The sequence below is a fragment of the Hemicordylus capensis genome, chromosome 1 (genome assembly GCF_027244095.1).
Source record: "Hemicordylus capensis ecotype Gifberg chromosome 1, rHemCap1.1.pri, whole genome shotgun sequence".
Taxonomy (NCBI): domain Eukaryota; kingdom Metazoa; phylum Chordata; class Lepidosauria; order Squamata; family Cordylidae; genus Hemicordylus; species Hemicordylus capensis.
The window spans coordinates 136,310,097-136,328,830 of NC_069657.1; the positions used below are offsets into that span (position 1 = coordinate 136,310,097).

Consider the following 18,734-nt stretch of genomic DNA (forward strand, 5'->3'; position numbering starts at 1 on the left):
TGCCTCCCTGCGAGCTTAGGAAGGTGGAAGTCTAAATGACTAAGTTGATCCACCATAGAATTTATATAATAATTAAACAGGAGTGGAGCAAGTATACACCCCTGCTTAACACCTTTCTGTGTTGTTATAGCCCTTGAAAACTGCATCTAACCTTGAGAGAGGTATCCGAATACAATACTTGAAGCAGGTACAACAAACAGCGATCAATAGAGGAAGTCCCCAGCTTCTTCCAAAGCTTTACCCGTGAAATTGAATCAAAAGCTGCCTTAAGATCGATAAATGCAGCATATAAAGAGGTTGTACTAGGTGAGGAATAGTTCTTAATAAGATGTTGCAATACTAAACAATGACTGATGGCAGAGCGACCCTCCCTAAAACCTGCATGTTCTTCAGCAAGAGGGTTTTCTTGGTCCAGCCAGTCTCTTAGTTTGTCACATAAATACCTTGCATAAAGCTTACCAATAATATTAAGTAAGCTAATAGGTCTATAATTGGCCGGATTATTTTGCGTGCCCTTTTTAAAAATAGGGACAATAATCGTAGCCCACCATGTATTTTTATCTATTGTGATTTTTATCTGTTTTTATGAATTTTAAATGTTTTATATCTTATATTATGTTTTAATCTATACACCGCCTAGAGATTTCTATATTAGGCAGTATAGAAATGAAATGAAATGAATGAATAAATAAATAAATGTCTAGATATAAGAATGGAGAAGATGTGATCCCATTCACACATGAAGTGTAGGCTCTACACTTTTGTGACTATGTTTGAATGGGCACTGATTAAACTGAACATATGTTTCACAACATTGTTTATCTAAACATTACCTGAATGTATTCTATGTGATTTTTCTCATTCTGTAACCAAATGACATTGCGCAGAAGTTCCTCTGCAGTAGCTGGTGCAATTCTAGGTGGAAGCATTGCAAGCTGTTTCTTCTTTTTAAGAATAACCTAAATAAACAACAACAACAAACAGCATTTGTATAGCACTTGTTCAGTGTACTAAGTGCTTCACATGTATTACCTTGGTGTAATCCTTGAAACGACACTGTAAAACAGGTTGCTTACCTGTAACTATTGATCTGGAGGTGATCCGTTGAATTCATAAGGAAATGGGTTCTGCACCTGCGCAGGCACCTCACAAGCTGACTAAGTAGCTCCTCACAATGCCCAACCGTCTGCACATACCCTCTGAGTCTGTTATATTAAATGGTTGGATGTCTTCCTGTCAGTTCTGTGCAGACCGCCATCATTACACGATTTGCTGTTCTCCCCCCACCCCCGCTTGTTGTTTCACTCTACTGCTTCCGTCTTCTGCAGTGGGGATGGCTTGGGAGGGTCTTATGAATTCAACAGATCACTTCCAGATCAATAGTTACAGGTAAACAACCTGTTTATCTGGATCGTGATCTGTTGATTCCATACGGAAATGGATGATTAGCCAGCTTTTCCACCGTGGTGGAGGGTGCAGTAGGCGGAACTCTATTGCAACACTCTTTTCAAGACTCTCCTCCCATACTCAGCCTGTTGCGTCATGTGTCGGTCTATGGCATAGTGCTTGATGAACAGCTGTTGAGAGGACCATGTTGCTGCTGTGCAGATGTCCTCCATCTTTATCCCCGATAAATGGGCAGCCGAAGTTGAGTATGCTCTGGCTGAATGCACCTGTACAGTCTTTGGGGGAGTAACGCTCTGATGTTTCTATGTGAGCAGAATCAGTTCCACAAGCCAGTGCGCCAAACGCTGTCTGGACACAGCCTGCCCCTTATTCCTCCCCTTGTAGGCCACAAAGAGCTTCTTTGTCTTTCTCAGTAACTTTGTTCCCCTCAGTAGTACATCAGAGCTCTTTGGACATCCAAGGAATGTAGAGCTATCTCCAAGGAGCCTGGAAAAAGGCTAGCAAAACAATTTCCTGATTAAGATGAAATTCAGTATGCACCTTTGGGCGAAAGACCAAGTCCAGTCTCATTACCACCATATGCGGGTAGAACTGAGTGTCTGGCTTATCTATTCTCAATGCTGCCAACACCCCCAACACGCTTCGCTGTGGTAATGGCAATTAAAAATGCCACCTTGAGGGTGGTTAAATGAAAATGCAGAGGCTCAAAGGGATACTCAGTGAGAGCCGATAGCACTAATGATAGATTCCACTGCTCCACTGGCCGTTTCAGTGGCGGGTATAAATTATTAAGGCCCTTCATGAACCTTTTTATCTCTGGATGTGAAAATACTGTTGTCCCATTCCATCCTGTGTGCTTGGCCGATATGGCTGATAGATGTACTTTCAAAGACATGTTACCCAGCCCCTTCATTTTCAAGGTGGTCAAATAAAGCAACACCTATCGCACGGTAGAGCGCAGAGGATGGAAGTTGCGTTCTCGTGCATAGGTTTTGAACTGCTTCCACTTGCTGAAGTAACTGCGCCTAGTCGAAGGGCGCCTATTATTCAACAGAATCTTCTTGAGAACCCAATTCTCCATGCTGTCATGCACAGTGTTCAGATTTCAGGATGCAGCACCTTCCCTCTGGAGCAGATCCAGAATAAGAGGGAGTCTGCAGAAGTGCCCTCTTGACAACTGCAGCAGAGGCGCAAACCAGGTCAGGAGTATGCAGGATGCCCTGTCCCTCAGAATCTGGGCCAGCTCTTGGCTGATCAGCAGCAGTGGTGGAAGCAGGTACAGAAGCCCCAAGCACCAGTGGTCTTGGAAGGCATCGCCCAGCGATCCCACACCCATGCCGGCACGTGAGCAATATCGGACACTTCCTGTTGACAGTGGCAAACATGTCCACTGTCAGGGTGCCTCATCTGCTGAAGAGCTCCCTGAGGCAAGCTTCCTTGATCTCCCATTTGTGTCTGTGATCGAATTGAGAGGTCCGACTGAGACTGTGGTCCAGATGATTGTCGATGCCTCTTATGTGTATTGCTACAGGGTAAATGACATGTGCAAAGCACCATTCCCATATCTGCATGGACAGGGCACATAGCATTGGGGAGACTATGCCCCCTTGCTTATTGAGGTAGGCGACTGCCAGCGTATTATCTAGGTGAATCTCTGTTACCGTTCCTTTGAGTTGGGGCTCGAATGCCCTCAGAGCCAAAAACCAGCCAGTAGTTCTAAATAATTTATGTGCTGCCGAGTCTGTAAGCGTGACCACTTCCCTTGGATGCGGTGCAGTCCACAATGAGCTCCTCATCCAAACAGGGAAGCATCCGTCATGACCCATTGTATTGGTGTTAATAGTTTGAAGGCACCCCTTGGAAAAGATTGCCCTCCTACATCCACCATCACAGAGAATTTAACAAAGCCTGTGGGATCCTTAGGCGTAACCTCTGGCTATCTATATTGAGTCGGAAATTGTCCAGATACAATCGTTGCAGAGGACGCATACGTAACCGCATGTATCTGACAGTTGTGTTGCAGGATGCCATCAAGCCCAACAATCTTTGGACCTCCTTTGCTGGCTGAATGGGGCTGCGCAGCAACATGTTCATCAGCAAGTTATTGGTAAGAATGCCCTTTTCTGCTTCATGTCTAGAGTGGCACCCATGAAGCTTAGCTGTTTCCTGGGCTCGAAGTCTGATGTTTTCCAATTGATGCTGATGCCTAAATCTTGCAGCAGGTGCACCATCAACTGGATTTGTGAGACCAGCAGTTCCTTGTCACTGCTCACCAAGAGTCAATCGTCTAGGACCTAGGTAATGTCATAAATCTGTTAGCTCAACTAAACCAACAGGATTTACAACCCCCTTCAGCACTCTCCTGTGAGTTAACAGAAAGTAGCAGTGAAGCTGCACGAAGGAAAACAAAAGGCTCACAAAGAAAATAGTAAATTAATCAAGTTCCCTGAACTGAACTAGGTACCCCCCTTTAACAATAACTGAGTAATAACCGAAAACAACAGAGCAAGGAATGAAAAAGAACAAAGGACACCAGAGTAGGGAATTAACGGAACAAGAACACAGAGCAGGAAAGAACAGAACAAGGGCAAACTGGAACTTGGAAAAGTTGAGAATTCAAAATAGAACACGGTCCGCAGTCAGCGAAAGTTGCTAACAGCATCGGTGGAAATCACAGACTGCTTGATATATGGCTCAAGAGAACCAGCAGCCAATCAGACTTCCCTGAGTCAGCACTTCTGCTTCCTCTCTTGTGATCTCCTGCGCCTGCGTGTCTCCCACTGAGCTTTCCTTTTGAGACGTCTTCTCAAGACAGGCAAATCCCAGCCTCCTCCTGATCAGCCTGCTCCTGATCAGGATTCATGTCTGGCAGCTGTTCCAATTCTCTGCTCCAGAGTCTGGTCTCCCTGCCAAATCCTGTTGCTGTGCCTCTGAGCCCTCACTAGCAAGCGAATCCTCCTGTTCCTCCTCTGACTCAGAAGTCTGCGCCATGACAGGTAAGGACAGGAGTGGGGGGGGGGGTTTGGCACCTGACTTACAAAAGCTTTACAGAACTTTCGTGGTTCTGAAAAAGACAGAACCACAAAAGGGAAGCCCCTTTCATCCCCCTTGGTGAAAGGGTGTCCAGGGACCACCTGTGCAAGCCTTTCCATCCCCATCTCTTCCTGTTCACATGTTGCACAAGCATACACACACACATATCACCCTGGTCTTCTTCCCAAGTGGGCAAGCACCATCCCATGCCACTAGTCCCACAGGCAGTGGACCTGGCCATTGTCGTATGAGTGGCTAGTTCTCCCTGCCAGCATCTGTCAGTGGAATATGAGGCTGCTGTCCCTGTGCTTCTGGCCTTGGCATGCTATGCTGCAGCTTGAAGGGGTGAGTGGATGTTGGGCCAGGTGTGGGTAGGTGGGGAGCTTTAACTGCCCACCCAGCACTGGCATGGGGTCAGTTTGGCAGCACTGAGTCTCGGGAGTTCTGCTGGGAGGAGGAGTCATCTGCTGGGAGGGCCAAATGGGCATCTGGGGATGGTAGTTCCATTCAGAGCTTCTTCCATGGAAGAAAAGGTACTTTTGACTAGTAACTTGTCATCTTTTTTGCAAAATTTTGCAAAAAGCTGTGGCTCTACTCTGCTTGGAGGAAGGACAGGATAAACATGTAATCAATAAATATAGACATGTGGAGTTTCAGATTTACCTTATGCAGTTCAGTTCCTTCATTTCTATCAACAATTCCTCCTGATATCATAAACTTAAGAGTTTCATAAGCTGCATTTAGAACTGTTTGGACTGCTTGTTTGGTTTTCACAGCAATGACAATTTCTGGGTACTCACGCTGCATTAATCCTAAAACAATTTAAAAAACCAATATTTTTAAATAGAATAAATGTTTAGTACTAACTTAGCTGAAAGAAACTGGGATCAGCTCATCCTTTTGAACAGGCATGTGAGGAGAGGTTAGGATTCCTGGAATGTTCTCCCATATTCCTTTCTATGCAGTTCTTCCATTATGTTGGCATATTTATTTGTCCACATCTATGATAAATATTTAAGAGTATTCTGATCCCCCCCCAGTCTAGTCTGGGCATTGATGGGAACCCCTTCCATAGAAGAGTCAATTTTAGATGGTCCTGCCTCCTGGTATGGGAGGGGGTATCCCAAAGGATATCTGAAGGCTCCATCAGAAAGCACCTGGGCATTGTCCCAATCCAAATCAAAATTGACTTCCTTGTCCTTCATAAATGGGGGGGGGGGCAGTAACTTAGCCCTTCATGCAAGGGGAATCAAGAGCACTAATGATTCTTTGATGTATCTAGGAACTTGTTTAAGTTAAGCAACTTAAATCAATTTATGAGTCTTGTACATCAATGAAGACTAGAGCAGCTTCTTTAGGAAAGGACAAGGAACTGAATAGACTCCTGGATAACACCTTAGCGAAATGCCCAATGGTGGGGACTGGGCTGCCTGAAACATTTCCTCAGGCGTGCACATAGGGCACAAGAATGGATTATATAGTCTCTGGGGAAGGTGGGCCACAGTCAGGTGGCTGAGCCATGGACAGCAGTCACTAGGGGGTGCAGGACTGCATCTCCAAGACTGGGGGAGCCAGAAACATGCCAGAGGTCAAGTCAGGTAAACAAACAGGAGCCAGAGGGAATCAGGGCTTCACAACTCAAATGACCTGGTGGGCTGGAATCATCCACAACATGGCATGCAGGGGCCAAGGTCAATTTTTAGCACATTATTACATTAAAATTAAAACTTGTGAATCTATTCCCCCTGTCAATGAACCCATAGTTTTAACCAAGAATAGTGGCCAGAAAAAAGGTCCTGACCCTGCTCAATCAGTGGGTCTCCTGGAATGCATGCCAGCCCCAAACAAGTCCTCTCCTTTCCCTAAATTATTGTTGTTTTCAGGCTGCAATCCTAGACATGCTTACATGGGAGTAAGCCTCACTGGGTACACTGTGGAACATATTTCTGAGAAAACATGCATATAATGGCGCTATAAGGCAGTTTCCAGCTCCTATGTTGCTACAGGATACCTGGGCGCCAGTAAAATAGTCCATGCAGGATGAATCTGCCCCTGGGCCTTATGTTGTGCAAGCCTAAGTAGAGAGTCAGGAACTAGCCAAAAGTCAAGCTGTATCCACAGTCAGGAGCCAAAGGGTCAAACAAGTAATCAGGAGTCAAAGACAAGCTGGAGTCATGTCAAGCAGCCAAGAGAAGCAGCAGGCCAAACACACCAGAACAAAGGTACCTTGATATGAAGGCAAGGCCAGCTTTAGACAGGAAGCCTCTTTTAACTATCTATCAATCACATTTTTATACTACCTGATATGTATATCTCTAGTACACTTATACTCTTTCTGTCTGCAAGGGAGCCTAGAACAAGCCTCACAGGGCAGTGCCAACACAGGGCTTGGAAACTAAAGCTGCTGCAGTGCAGCAAGTTACCACAAGGGACAGTGTAGAACCCTAGCCACAGGAACCACCACACGACATTTTCAGATGGGCCACTTTAGTGTTCCTTTGCTGGCTGGGTGCCCTATTGGGCTGTGGGTCTGTCAGCTGTGTCCCAGAAGTCCTCCTAGGACTTGAATCAAGGCTCCTTCCACTGAAGTGACTATTCTGCAGTAAAAACCCTTCCACTAGTGCCTTCCCACTGCATGGTATGGGATGGATTGAGAGTACTTTCTGCTCATAAATAGCAAAATTTTTAAACCTTTAGATCAGTCTCTGGTAAAAGAGAAATAAAACTTTAACGGGGCACCTAGAAGGCCACAACAGCCCTGCTCATTGTAAGAAGGCAGGCAAGAACTTACCTGGGGAGCAGGGCCACTCACCTCCTGATATCAGAAGATTTATCTCTGTCTTCTGACACGGGAACCTAATTGGGACTAAATAAATTCCTTCCATAGAAGGCCCAATTGTAACTCAGCAATGTATAAAGTATGATACCTTTGAAATACATACCTAACTCCTTCATAGCTTCTTGTTTGTTTGTTTCCAAAATTTTACTTATTTCCTGATTTTAAAAAAAAGAAAGATTGTATTTATTTATTTATATTTATATACCTCCCCTTCAGCCTAAGATCCCAGGGCAGTTCACAAGATAAAACAATTAAATAAAACATAAAAACCAGATAAAACAATAAAACTCAATTAAGAACACAAAAACAGAACAAAACGTAGCTAAACATTCAGAGCAGAGATGGCTTACTGGCCAAAAGCCTGAACAAAAAGGGTAGTCTTCACTCTCCTCCTAAAGACTGGGAGAGAGGGTGCCAGCAGGTCTCATCTGTGAGAGAGTTCCACAGCCTGCAGGTGGTAACTAAGAAGGCCCTGTCCTGTGTACTCGACAAATGGGTCTCAGCAGCCCTCCCAGCCGATCTAGTCAGGTGGGCAGATTCAGTTGGGAGTTGGTGGTCCCTAAGGTACCCACGGCCCAAGCCATTTAAGGCTTTAAAGGTAATAACCAGCACCTTGAATTGTACCCAGACACAGACTGGCAGGCAGTGCAGTGCCTTCAAGACTAGAGTAATATGTGAACTGAGAGCAGTCCTAGAGATCAATCTGGTTGCCACATTCTGCACCATCTATAGTTTCCAAATGCTTTTCAAAGGCAGCCCCACATAGAGCACATTGCAATAATCCAAATGCGACATGACTAAGGCATGGGTGACAGAGGCCAGATCAGCTTTCTCAAGGTTAGGGTTACACCTGGCACACCAACCAATACTGAGCAAAGGTGCTCCTGGCCAGGCTGCCACTTGATTTTCTAGGAGCAGCACCAGATCCTGGAGAACCCCCAAGCTGTGAACCTGCTTCTTCAGAGGGAGTGCAACCCCATTCAGAACAGGCTGAAACCCAATCAGGCCATCTACTACTTCTACATCATCATCTCTATTTCTAAGCAAAATGCATTGAAATTTGCAACATGGTATTTTATAGCTAACCACCAATGGATAATTATACCAATTTTTCACTGGTAGTAACAGAAATTAAACATACATTTATTTATTTATTTATTTATTTATTTATTTATTTATTTATTATATTTTCTTGGCTGTGAAGACTTAGAATGGTTGAAACAAAGCAAACTGCAATGTAAATGCTGCTATAAAGTCAAACTATGATGAGCTCCTGCACTGACAACACCACAGTTGTCTATAGTTGCCATAACTAGGGAATGTTAGGGGAATTCACAGCCATGAGAAGGGAGAGGAGGTAACTGTGCAGCATGCTCCTGGTATATTTCAAGCATTGCATCTGCACAGGGTTACTAGCCGAGGAAGCTATTTCCCTTTAACTTTGGAAAAGTCATCTGGATATGATGCATTTCCTTTTTCCTGAGCATCTATATATCTATATATTTAATTCTCTGAGCCGGCATGCATGTCCTCCTGGATTTGGCAGCAGAACTCTTGCGAGAGTTCCTCACATTGGGCGAGAGTTCGGGGGTGGGGGGGAATGGCGGCGGATTAGGCTGTCCTGGGTAAGGGGGAGGAGGAGGTGGAGGCGGTGGCGGCAAAGCCCGGCCTGTACACGGGGGGTGGGAGACGAAGGTTGGACGGCAGGCTGGCCGTCCTGGAGAAGGGGGAGGCAGCAGCGGCAAAATCCGGCCTGTACACGGGGGGTGGGAGGCAGTGGCGGCACAGCATGGCCAGGCCGTCCTGGATAAGGGAGAGGTGGCAGCAGCAAAGCCCAGGAAGCAGCAGAGAGACTGGAAAGCGGGTGAGTGAGTGGGAAAGAGAGAGTGGGGCAGGAGAGAGGGGAGAAGAGCCGGCCCCAAATAGCGCACAGATGCTCTGTGCGGGTTGGCTAGTATAATGCGAATACAGTTTTTCTACCATAGTAGATACTTAGTCAAGTATCTACTATGGTAGAAAAACTGAATTCTTTTTTGGTGGTTAAGTTCCTAGTCTTGGTTTTATAATTGCTGTTTGGAGATGTTGTAGACCCATCTCCCTCCACTTGTGCCCACTGCCTTTTTTAAATATAAACACAAAAGTGTTTATGTGATCCCATTGTTCAGAGTTCTTCTCAAAACATATTGCTGACACACATCAATTTTACTTTCTCCCTTATATGGTTACTCTACTCACTGAATAAACTCTTTCGTGGCCAGCAATCTGTCCAATTACACCTTTTATATCTTCTTCACCTTGAACATACCCTTTTGCAATGTCATATCGGAAAGTGAGCTGTTTGTTTATTTGTGTATCCAATAAATATATTGCTTTAGGTATCACATGCTGAAATACATATTAAAAGTCATGTTTACATGCAAACTATATGGGTTATACATGTGACAGAGTCAATGGACATGACTTTCATAGATCCTTCCAGGATACCCACTCAGAACCACTCTTAATCCAGGGCATGCAAACTCTCCTTAAAGACTGGTTGAGGTCCTCACAAACAAGTTCTTAGAGAGGAGAAAGCAGCTAATCAGCAAAGACACTACAAATCTCGAGTGCTAGTAGCCTGAGTTACATCTATTAAAAAGAGAGCCAGCATGGAGTAGTGGTTAGAGTGCTGGACTAGGACTGGGGAGACCTGAGTTCAAATCCCCATTCAGCCATGATACTTGCTGGGTAACTCTGGGCCAGTCACTTCTCTCTCAGCCTAACTACTTCACAGGGTTGTTGTGAGGATAAACTTAAGTATGTAGTACACCTCTCTGGGCTCCTTGGAGAAAGAGCGGGAGATAAAATGAAAAATAATAATATATTTTTAAAAAATAAAACTTGGAAGAGCTTGTCTATTCACTTCTGGTTCTATGCCCTCAAAAGGATGGCTAGGTAGCTATTAAAGGAGTGGGGTGAAAAAAGAGAAAGAAGGGATGCAAGACCTGAAAGAAACAAAAATGCCTATTCTTGCACTTACATTTTTTGTTGGAGTTGCCCTTGGATTAATAGACCATTTTGCAAGTGAGGTATGGTATAATTAGTTCACAGTAATTAAAATGGGAGAAAAGCAGGCAATATTTTCCAGAATTTTTAGAAATAAACAGCAGTACAGTTGGGGACACGTGTTAAGTAACATTGGGGTGAGGCAGGAGGGAAAAGGCAACTCCATCCTTTCTTTGTTCTCCCAGCATGCCTCTGCCAGCAGGTCTCTGTGCAAGCTGTTGCCAACTTAGCCAAGCTGGAGCCAGCATAGCGTAATGGTTAGAGGGTTGGACTAGGACTGGGAAGACCCAAGTTCAAATCCCCATTCAGCCATGAAACTCACTGGGTGACTCTCATGTATCTCTCAGCCTAACCTACTTTACAGGGTTGTTGTGAGGATAAAAATAACCATGTACACCGCTCTGAGCTCCTCAGAGGATGAGTGGGATATACATGTAAAAAATAAAATAAAATAAATATACAGGTCTCTAGAATGAAGCACAATAGCTGTCTGCAAAGATTTACAAACCGGATGGAGGCAAAAGAGAAGCCAAATTTACCATGAGGTACCTTCTGTTCAATTAAAAAGACAGAAGCAGGAAAAGGAGAAGAAGCAATGGCAGATTACCACATAGTATGCCTATGGCGGCAAATCTTGTGGAGCAGTATCTGGAGGGAAACTTAATTCCTTTTTCTCAACCTTTAAAAATGCCGCTGTGTAGCAGCGGAGGCTCCACCTGCCTCCTAAACTTTCACAGGAGATGAGGTCGGGAACTGGAGGACGGCGGTGAAAATGGTCCTCCCTCAAGCCCGGCCTACTCACAAATGACACAGAGCGGGCGATTTCGGGCCTCTGCACATGCACGAGCATAGGCCCAAAATTGCCTGCTCTGTGTCATTTGCGAGTAAGCCAGGCTTGAGGGAGGACCTCTTTCGCCACTGTCCTCCAGTGCCCGACCTCACCTCCTGTGATGGTTTAGGAGGCTGGCAGAGCTTCTGCTGCTACACAACAGCATTTTTCAAAGTAAAAAAACAGAGTTAAAGTTTCCCTCCCCACCAAGCCCCCTTGCTCTTGCCCCTGGGCCGGCAAATCTTTGGCTGCCTATGAGCAGCCAAAAGATTAATCTGCCCCTGTGAAGAAGGCTCCAGCACAAAGACTGTTATCATGGACACTGATGGGTGATGAAGCCTTTTTCTGACACTGTTTTCATGTGGTATTGGTAATAGGTAAGATGGGAAGGAAGAATGGATGCTTGGAGATGGAGCAATGCTCCTCTTCCACCTCCAAGTGCAGCCTGATAATCTAATACTATCTAAACAGTTTTAAAAACCAGAATGTAAACAATGGATTTTAGATAAACCAGCAGTGATGAAGAGAAAATATTCTTGGCAAGTTGAAATTAATTTGTTTTTATATTTCTGAAAACATTTAAAAAATAAGTTTTCAACTAGAAAAGCAGCTGCTGAAAACTGACAAAAATAAAAGTTTACCTTCAAGAGTCGCAGAAGTCTGAGAAGACGAATAGCTTGGAATACCTCAATAGCAGCAATCACCTGTGTTGATGGACTTACTGACTTAAAGAGACTAGTAATCATGATATCTATAAATCCTAGTACTACAATCAAAAGTTCAAACAGATTCCAGTGATGATAGATATAGGTTCTCCCCATTGCTAAAGCCTGTTAAAAACAAAATATTCAGCTCATATTAAACAGATTGAAGACATTAAGCTTTGGATACTACAACCTCATAGCTTATTAATATTAACCTTACACCCTTATTAATTCACCCACAAATTACAAAGCATATCAAAGTGTGGTATCTCACTTAGCTGTCTTGGAACTAGAACACAAAGTGCCATAAGGGGAGTTCTACATACATAGTGCTGAGCCCTTCCCCTTCTGATAGCCACCTTTGCATCAGCGGAAAAGCCACTTGCTAAGCTGAGGGGGATTTCAGGGGCATCCTTTGATGTAATTTGAACAATGGTGGGTTGACACTTGCATGCTCAAGTAAATGCAGGACTAAATGCATAGTCTATGATCCAGTAGTTGTCGGAGTTAACCCAGATGCCAGCCCAGGATGAATTGGAGGAGACAGGGGTTTGAGGGTTTTTGTAAAAAACATATTTTTCTGCACCTATCCATCATTCTCCCCCCCACCCCCACCCTTTGGCTCAGTTTTTGATGCTGCCCCATTTCCCCTGAAAAAATATGTCCCTGAGGGCTACACAACACCCAAGGACATGTTTCTGGGAGTCACAGTCTGCTTCAAAGGAAAGAGGATAGTGACCAAAAACAAAAAACAAAAATGCCCCTCCCTGCATCGCACCAGCATAGCATTAGCTGCACGAGTGGTTTTGTTAGTCTGGATGTTGGCCAGTGTTTCCTAGCTCTTGACATCACACTTCCAGCCAAGGTTTGACTAGAGAATAAAAGGAATGCAAGGGAAATTTCTAAGCTTTCAAACATAAAGCACAAATAGCAATAGCAATAGCAATAGCACTTACATTTATATACCGCTCTATAGCTGGAAGCTCTCTAAGCGGTTTACAATGATTTAGCATATTGCCCCCCAACATTCTGGGTACTCATTTTACCGACCTCGGAAGGATGGAAGGCTGAGTCAACCTTGAGCCCCTTGGTCAGGATCGAACTTGCAACCTTCTGGTTACAGGGCGGCAGTTTTACCACTGCGCCACCAGGGGCTCTTTAAAACAAAAAATTAAAGCTTTAAAAACAAAAAATATTTACCAAAGATGAAAACAATATGATTCTGTAATGCTAAGAAATTAACAAGGGGGATAATTCAGTCCCACCCTTTATGCAGTAATACAAACATGCATCTTTGAACTCAGTTCTGACTGAATAAGAAGAACTGCTGATAAGCAAATCCCCTCATGCACACACATCTCTTCAGTAACAAGGGAAAGAATTCAGAGGGGAACTTGGGCCATTCCTAGGTGTACAAAACTATAACAACTTCATTTAAACCACAGTGAGAATCAGATTAACTTAAGAAAAACAATTAGCAGAAAAACAAAAAACATGATACCAACATAAGGAGAGGAATGTACAGTTTCATATCTCTATGAAACGAGATTTTTTTTATTTCACACACTAGTGGTAAAATAAAATTCAAATTCCATTACATATTAACTAAATATTACCATTAATATAAACCTGCCAATACTTTATACAGTCAGTACCTTCAAAATTGCTTCCAATGTATACAAACCCAGAAAATAGTAGTTCATCATTCTTAGTTGTGGAAGAAATACTGAACTAACACTTCCCATAAAATTAAGAATAATGGGAACAGAGTTCAAAAATGTTACGATGGTACTCATACATTCAAATTCATCCATAAATACTACTTCTCGGCACATCTTCAGAATCTTATTTCTGTGGTGGGGCGGGGGGGGGAGGGAGAAAAAGATGTCAACTTTTAATTAGTTTTCAAGTCATTTAGAAAATGCAGACCATTACATTGGTTTCTTTTCTTTTTTTCATTTCATACTCAGTTTGGCATTAGCATTTAGCATAGTCAGACATATGTTAGGGAGGCCTATAGATCAGCTAAAGGCCACCAAAGACTAGATGTGCTGAGAAGACACGGGAGTCCAAGCTAGTAGCACTAAAGGAGTGCATGAACTTTGGCCCTCTGCTACTACTGGATATGCCTCTCCTTGGGAAACTGGCAACTGTCTCAGAGCCCCATGCAATAATCTATTAGCTCCTGGGATAATCACCTGTTTCTCAAAGGGAGGGCAATGCAGTAACACCAGATGGAGCAGAGTACAACTCTTTTGCACTCCTACTTGCTTCCAAGTAGATCAGTACTGGTGAGGCTGTAAGTAGCAAAACAAAAAACAAAAAACCCCACACTCTGCCTCCTCCCTTCCCGCCTTCACCATTATTGCCACCTCCTCAGTCTCTTTTCCTAGGCCAGGTGTAAATATGTGCCAGTAGAGCACAAAGATAATTGTTATGCTAAAAAAACAAAACACAAAAAAACTGTCCTAGAAAAGGGACCAACTGAGTAGGAAGCAACGATGGGAATGCAAGTGGGGGAGGCAAAGAGTGAGGCAGTGACACTAACTAAGTATGTGGGAAGTGGGGGCCCTGTGGGGCTTCTGCCTTGGGCTTAAAATATCCTGAAGCTATCCTCATTCTTAGGGCTGAAGCACACCTTGCAGCTGGGAGCAGGGAGGAGGAAGGAAACTTCCACTGACTTCTCTAAGTTGATCTCCTCCGCCATGCAGAGCTGCAATTGTAAGATGCCAGAAGTAGTCTTGAGTCAGGGCTACCAGCAGTTGGGATGTGCATGGATCGATTTTTTCAGTTCGATTTGTACGCAAATCGAATCACCCCTGATTTGTTTTGTGTCCGAATCTATCCCCTCGAATCACCCAATGCAATTTTGATTCAATTCTATTTGGACCACTTATAAAGGTCCTAGGGGCACCTAAATTGGGTGGTGGGTGTGTACCCATGGGTGCCACCTACCACCCAAATTTCAAGGCAGGGGGGTAATTGGTTGATTTTTAATTTTAATTATCTTTTAAGCTTTTACTGATTTTGTATATTTCTGCCATAGGAAATAATGGGGATTCGAAGTCGCCCTATCCTAACCCTAACATGGATCCCCAGCTTTCATTTTAAAAAGAAAGAAAAAAGGCTAAGCTCTAGCCCTTGTAGAAGTGGAGTTATGGAGCAAAATGTGCGGCCACTATTTTTCAAGTGTTTTGGATTCTTTGGTGTATAATAACTTTTCATCATAATGAATCCCTATGAGGATCCATTGCACAACTTCATTTCTTCTGTTCATTTTGGTTGTCACTGGACAATGCCAACTGTAACACCACCACCCGCCATCTGCAAGGCAGTGGGGTACTACAGAGGTTATGTTCTAGGAATATTTAAGTGTTTAGATTCTTTGGTGTCTATTAAGCTTTCCTCATAATAAATCCCTATTGGGATCCATTATACACCTTTACTTCTTCTATTCATTTTGACTGTCATTGGACAGTGCCAACTACATTCCCGCTGCCCGCCCCCCACCACACACACTGAGGTACTCAGTTTATTTTTTAGGAATTTTTGAAGTGTTTATATTCTTTGATGTCTTCATTACACACCTTCATTTCTTCTTTCATTTTGACCCCACTGCTTTGCAGGTGGGGATGGGGAATTAGTGGCATCCCATGTGCCAACTACCCCCCAACCTGCAAGCCACTGGATACTCAGTTTATATTTTAGGAATTTTTTTTGAGGTGTTTAGATTCTTTGGTGTGTAACGAATCCTCATAGTGATTCATTATGAGGAAAGGTTATTAGACACCAAAGAGTCTAAACACTTGAAAAAATTATTAGGACATAAACTGAGTAGTACCCCTCTGCCTTGCAGGTGGGAGGGGGGTGTAGTTGGCACATGGCAATTGACAGTTGGCACTGTCCAAAGACAGTCAAAATGAATAGAAGAAATGAAGGTGTGCAATGAATCCTCATGGGGATTCATTGAGGAAAAGTTATCATACACCAAAAAATCCAAACACTTGAAAAATAGTTACCACACATTTTGCTCCATAACGCCACTTCTACAAGGGCTAGAGCTTAGCTTTTTAAAGAAAGAAAGAAAGAAAGAAAGAAAGAAAGAAAGAAAGAAAGAAAGAAAGAAAGAAAGAAAGAAAGAAAGAAAGCTGGGAATCTGGGGGAAATGAATCCAAATCTCAAAGCGATTTAAATTGAATCTGGAGTGATTCAATTTGGATCCAAATCTAGCCAATGGACCACAGGGGTGATTTGTTTTGTCTCATTCCAGCTTCAGAGTTGCTCTTTATTCAAAACATTTGGTCTCACTAGAAAGTACCTTGTTTGGCTAACCTCCTCCCTTCTCCTGTATGGCTGCCTTTGGAGCTTGACCTCCTGCCTGTCTTTGCCTGCCTTTGACCCTTCAGATCTTTGCTTGCCAATTTTGAACCTGACCTCTGATTACCGAGGACTGCACTTCTCACCTCTGGGCTGACCCACAGGACTGACAACTGGCTCCCTCCAGACCTGGAAACCTGACCTTTTGGGGCCAGTCCCAACACAGACCCTGATATCCATGCCCAACATTTTGATTACTAATCCTATCATATGAAACTACATACAAAACTGTGTCATTCACATTTTGTAAGAATGCTACCTGTTCATTCATGTTTTAGCGAATATTATTTTGTATTAACCTTGATGGCTTAGATTTTTCCTCTTTCACATTGTATACCCAATCAGTTAGCCATTTTTTAAGTGTTACCAGGAATCCTTTGCTTTCCCAGTATGTCTTTACTTCATGAATATTCATAAACCTAATAAAACACATAATTAATAACAGAAGTTAAAATGTGAACACAGGAATATCTTCAAAATTACTGGAATTACACTCATATAGAAGTTTAGAATACAAATTTAAATAGTGTTAAATAGCAGGTTTCGGCGGGGGGGCATATTTAACTCTCTTGAATTATATTATTTTTATGATTAGGAAAACATAGTGTTTAGGACTTAAGCATGATTTCATCTAAGTATTTGACAAAGTCTCCCATGATAGGTTTGTTAACGAGTTGCTGAAATGTGAAACAGATAATGGCATGAAGCTAGTGTTAGGTGGATTCTCAGCTGGTACTCTTCAATGGAGCCATGTAAATTTGAGGTAGATATCAAATGGAGTGGCACAGAGCTCTGTCCTGGGCCCTGTGCTGTTCAATACACTCAAACATGATTTGGAGGAAGGCATTGAATTTGCAGATGACACAAAGCTTGGGTGGTGGGATAGCTAACACCTTAGTATCCAGATACAATTCAATTTGGACAAGCTCAGATACCACGCCAAAACTAAGAAAATGAAGTTCAGCAGAGACAAATATAAAGTTTGCACTAGGCAAGAAAAATAAAATGCACAAGTACAGGATGAGGGGAACCTGTAAAAGGGACCTAGATGTCTTCATGGATAATTTGGACATGAGCCTGAAAAGATGAATGCAATCTTAGGCTTCATTAACAGAAACATGGTGTCCAGGTCAAAAGAAGTAAGCATTCCACTCTATCATGTTCTAGTCAGATCGCTCTGACTGCGTTCAGACATAACGTGAAATCAGAGGTAAACATGACAGAGGTTCAAGTTTATGGAAGTCCGAATGCATGAAACCACGGTTTTATACCCAACTGCAGCTCGGTTTTCAACCCTAAACCTGAATTTGAACACTTGGTTTGTAGTGAGTTTCGCTGCTGAAACCTCATGTTCCAAAGGGCCATTGTTTCGTCCACATTCTGCCACCGCCATAACCTGGGTTTTGTGCTGTGGCTCCTCCCAAAACAATAGAAAGGGCAGCTCAGAGCAGCCCATGAATGGGTCATATCTATGCCAGGTGTGCTTCTCACTGCCAAGAAGCGGAGCTGTTGCTCTCTGCGAACTCCGCACTCCTCCTACTGTTGCTTGGCAACAGAGATGCTGCATCCCTAGCATTAATTCATTTAAAGAGGAAGTACCACATTGGAGAAAGCCCACATTCCCTTGCATCTTATGGGCCTCCTTGTCCATCCACAGAAAAAGGATGGAATGGCAAAATGGACACACCAGGAGAGGTCTCCAGCAATTAACAATTACAGAGGTAATATGTACACAAACACATGACGCCTCGGTAACACCAGAAATTGAATAACTAGGTTGTTTCCCCACAAAGGGCACACATACCAGGCGATTGGAGGAGTGATACTACGGAGCTTAGCAGAAATACCAATGTTCTGACCCCATGCATGGCAGGGCTCATCAATGCTACATCTGGAATAAACCTGTGGAAACCCCAGCAATGATAACCTTCCGGTGGTCCAGTTATATATAGAGACAACATGGTCCAGTCATATAAAGAGACCCCCACCCACCCAAAATCTTGTGTCTGTCTCTGTCCATTGGATTGGATTTCTTGAGCAACCTGCAACGTACATCTTGGCACATTGCCAGGCATGCAGGACCTTTATTTGTAATTACCATACAAAATATTTTGACAGCTTCCATCCAGGGAAGGGGACGGGGCACATGAGCAAGGAACTCTTTCATAAATAGCACACCTGATCCAGCATGACTGCTCAGCAAGGCATCCTTTCAAAGGAGTTGTGTGTGCCCTCTGGTTGGACAGAAGGGCACTGATTCCCCTGGATGCCTGGACAGTGTCTGTATTTATAATGTTCCTGTGGATGGTACTACTCCCTCCAACTGTATAGAGGGATGCCTTGAATTCTGCACATATATAGCTTGGAGGTACCACAGACTGGTGCTGTATCATGAGCACTAGCAAAGGAATTTTGGGTTATACTATGGATGGGATAACCCAAAATTTGGGTTAAAAGAATGCTCCTAGATGTTTTCAGTGGCTCTGTTCTATTTTTTGTA

The 18,734-nt window shown here is 43.5% G+C and overlaps 1 protein-coding gene across 8 annotated transcripts in view; it reads right to left on the minus strand.

The window, feature by feature from the left end:
* The window catches only part of LOC128338664 (sodium/hydrogen exchanger 10-like), a 241,324-nt gene that overhangs the window by 85,795 nt on the left and 136,795 nt on the right, over positions 1-18,734 (minus strand). For all 8 annotated transcript variants that reach the window (XR_008312667.1, XR_008312666.1, XR_008312672.1 and 5 more), the window contains 7 exons: positions 16,534-16,653; positions 13,513-13,708; positions 11,795-11,983; positions 9,515-9,664; positions 7,383-7,434; positions 5,104-5,252; positions 834-959 (listed from right to left, as the gene is read on the minus strand). Coding sequence is in view for 4 of the 8 variants with exons in the window: in XM_053281442.1 (XP_053137417.1) it covers positions 834-959; positions 5,104-5,252; positions 7,383-7,434; positions 9,515-9,664; positions 11,795-11,983; positions 13,513-13,708; positions 16,534-16,653 (982 nt within the window). In the remaining 4 variants the exon portion in view is untranslated. The remainder of the gene's footprint in view (positions 1-833; positions 960-5,103; positions 5,253-7,382; positions 7,435-9,514; positions 9,665-11,794; positions 11,984-13,512; positions 13,709-16,533; positions 16,654-18,734) is intronic.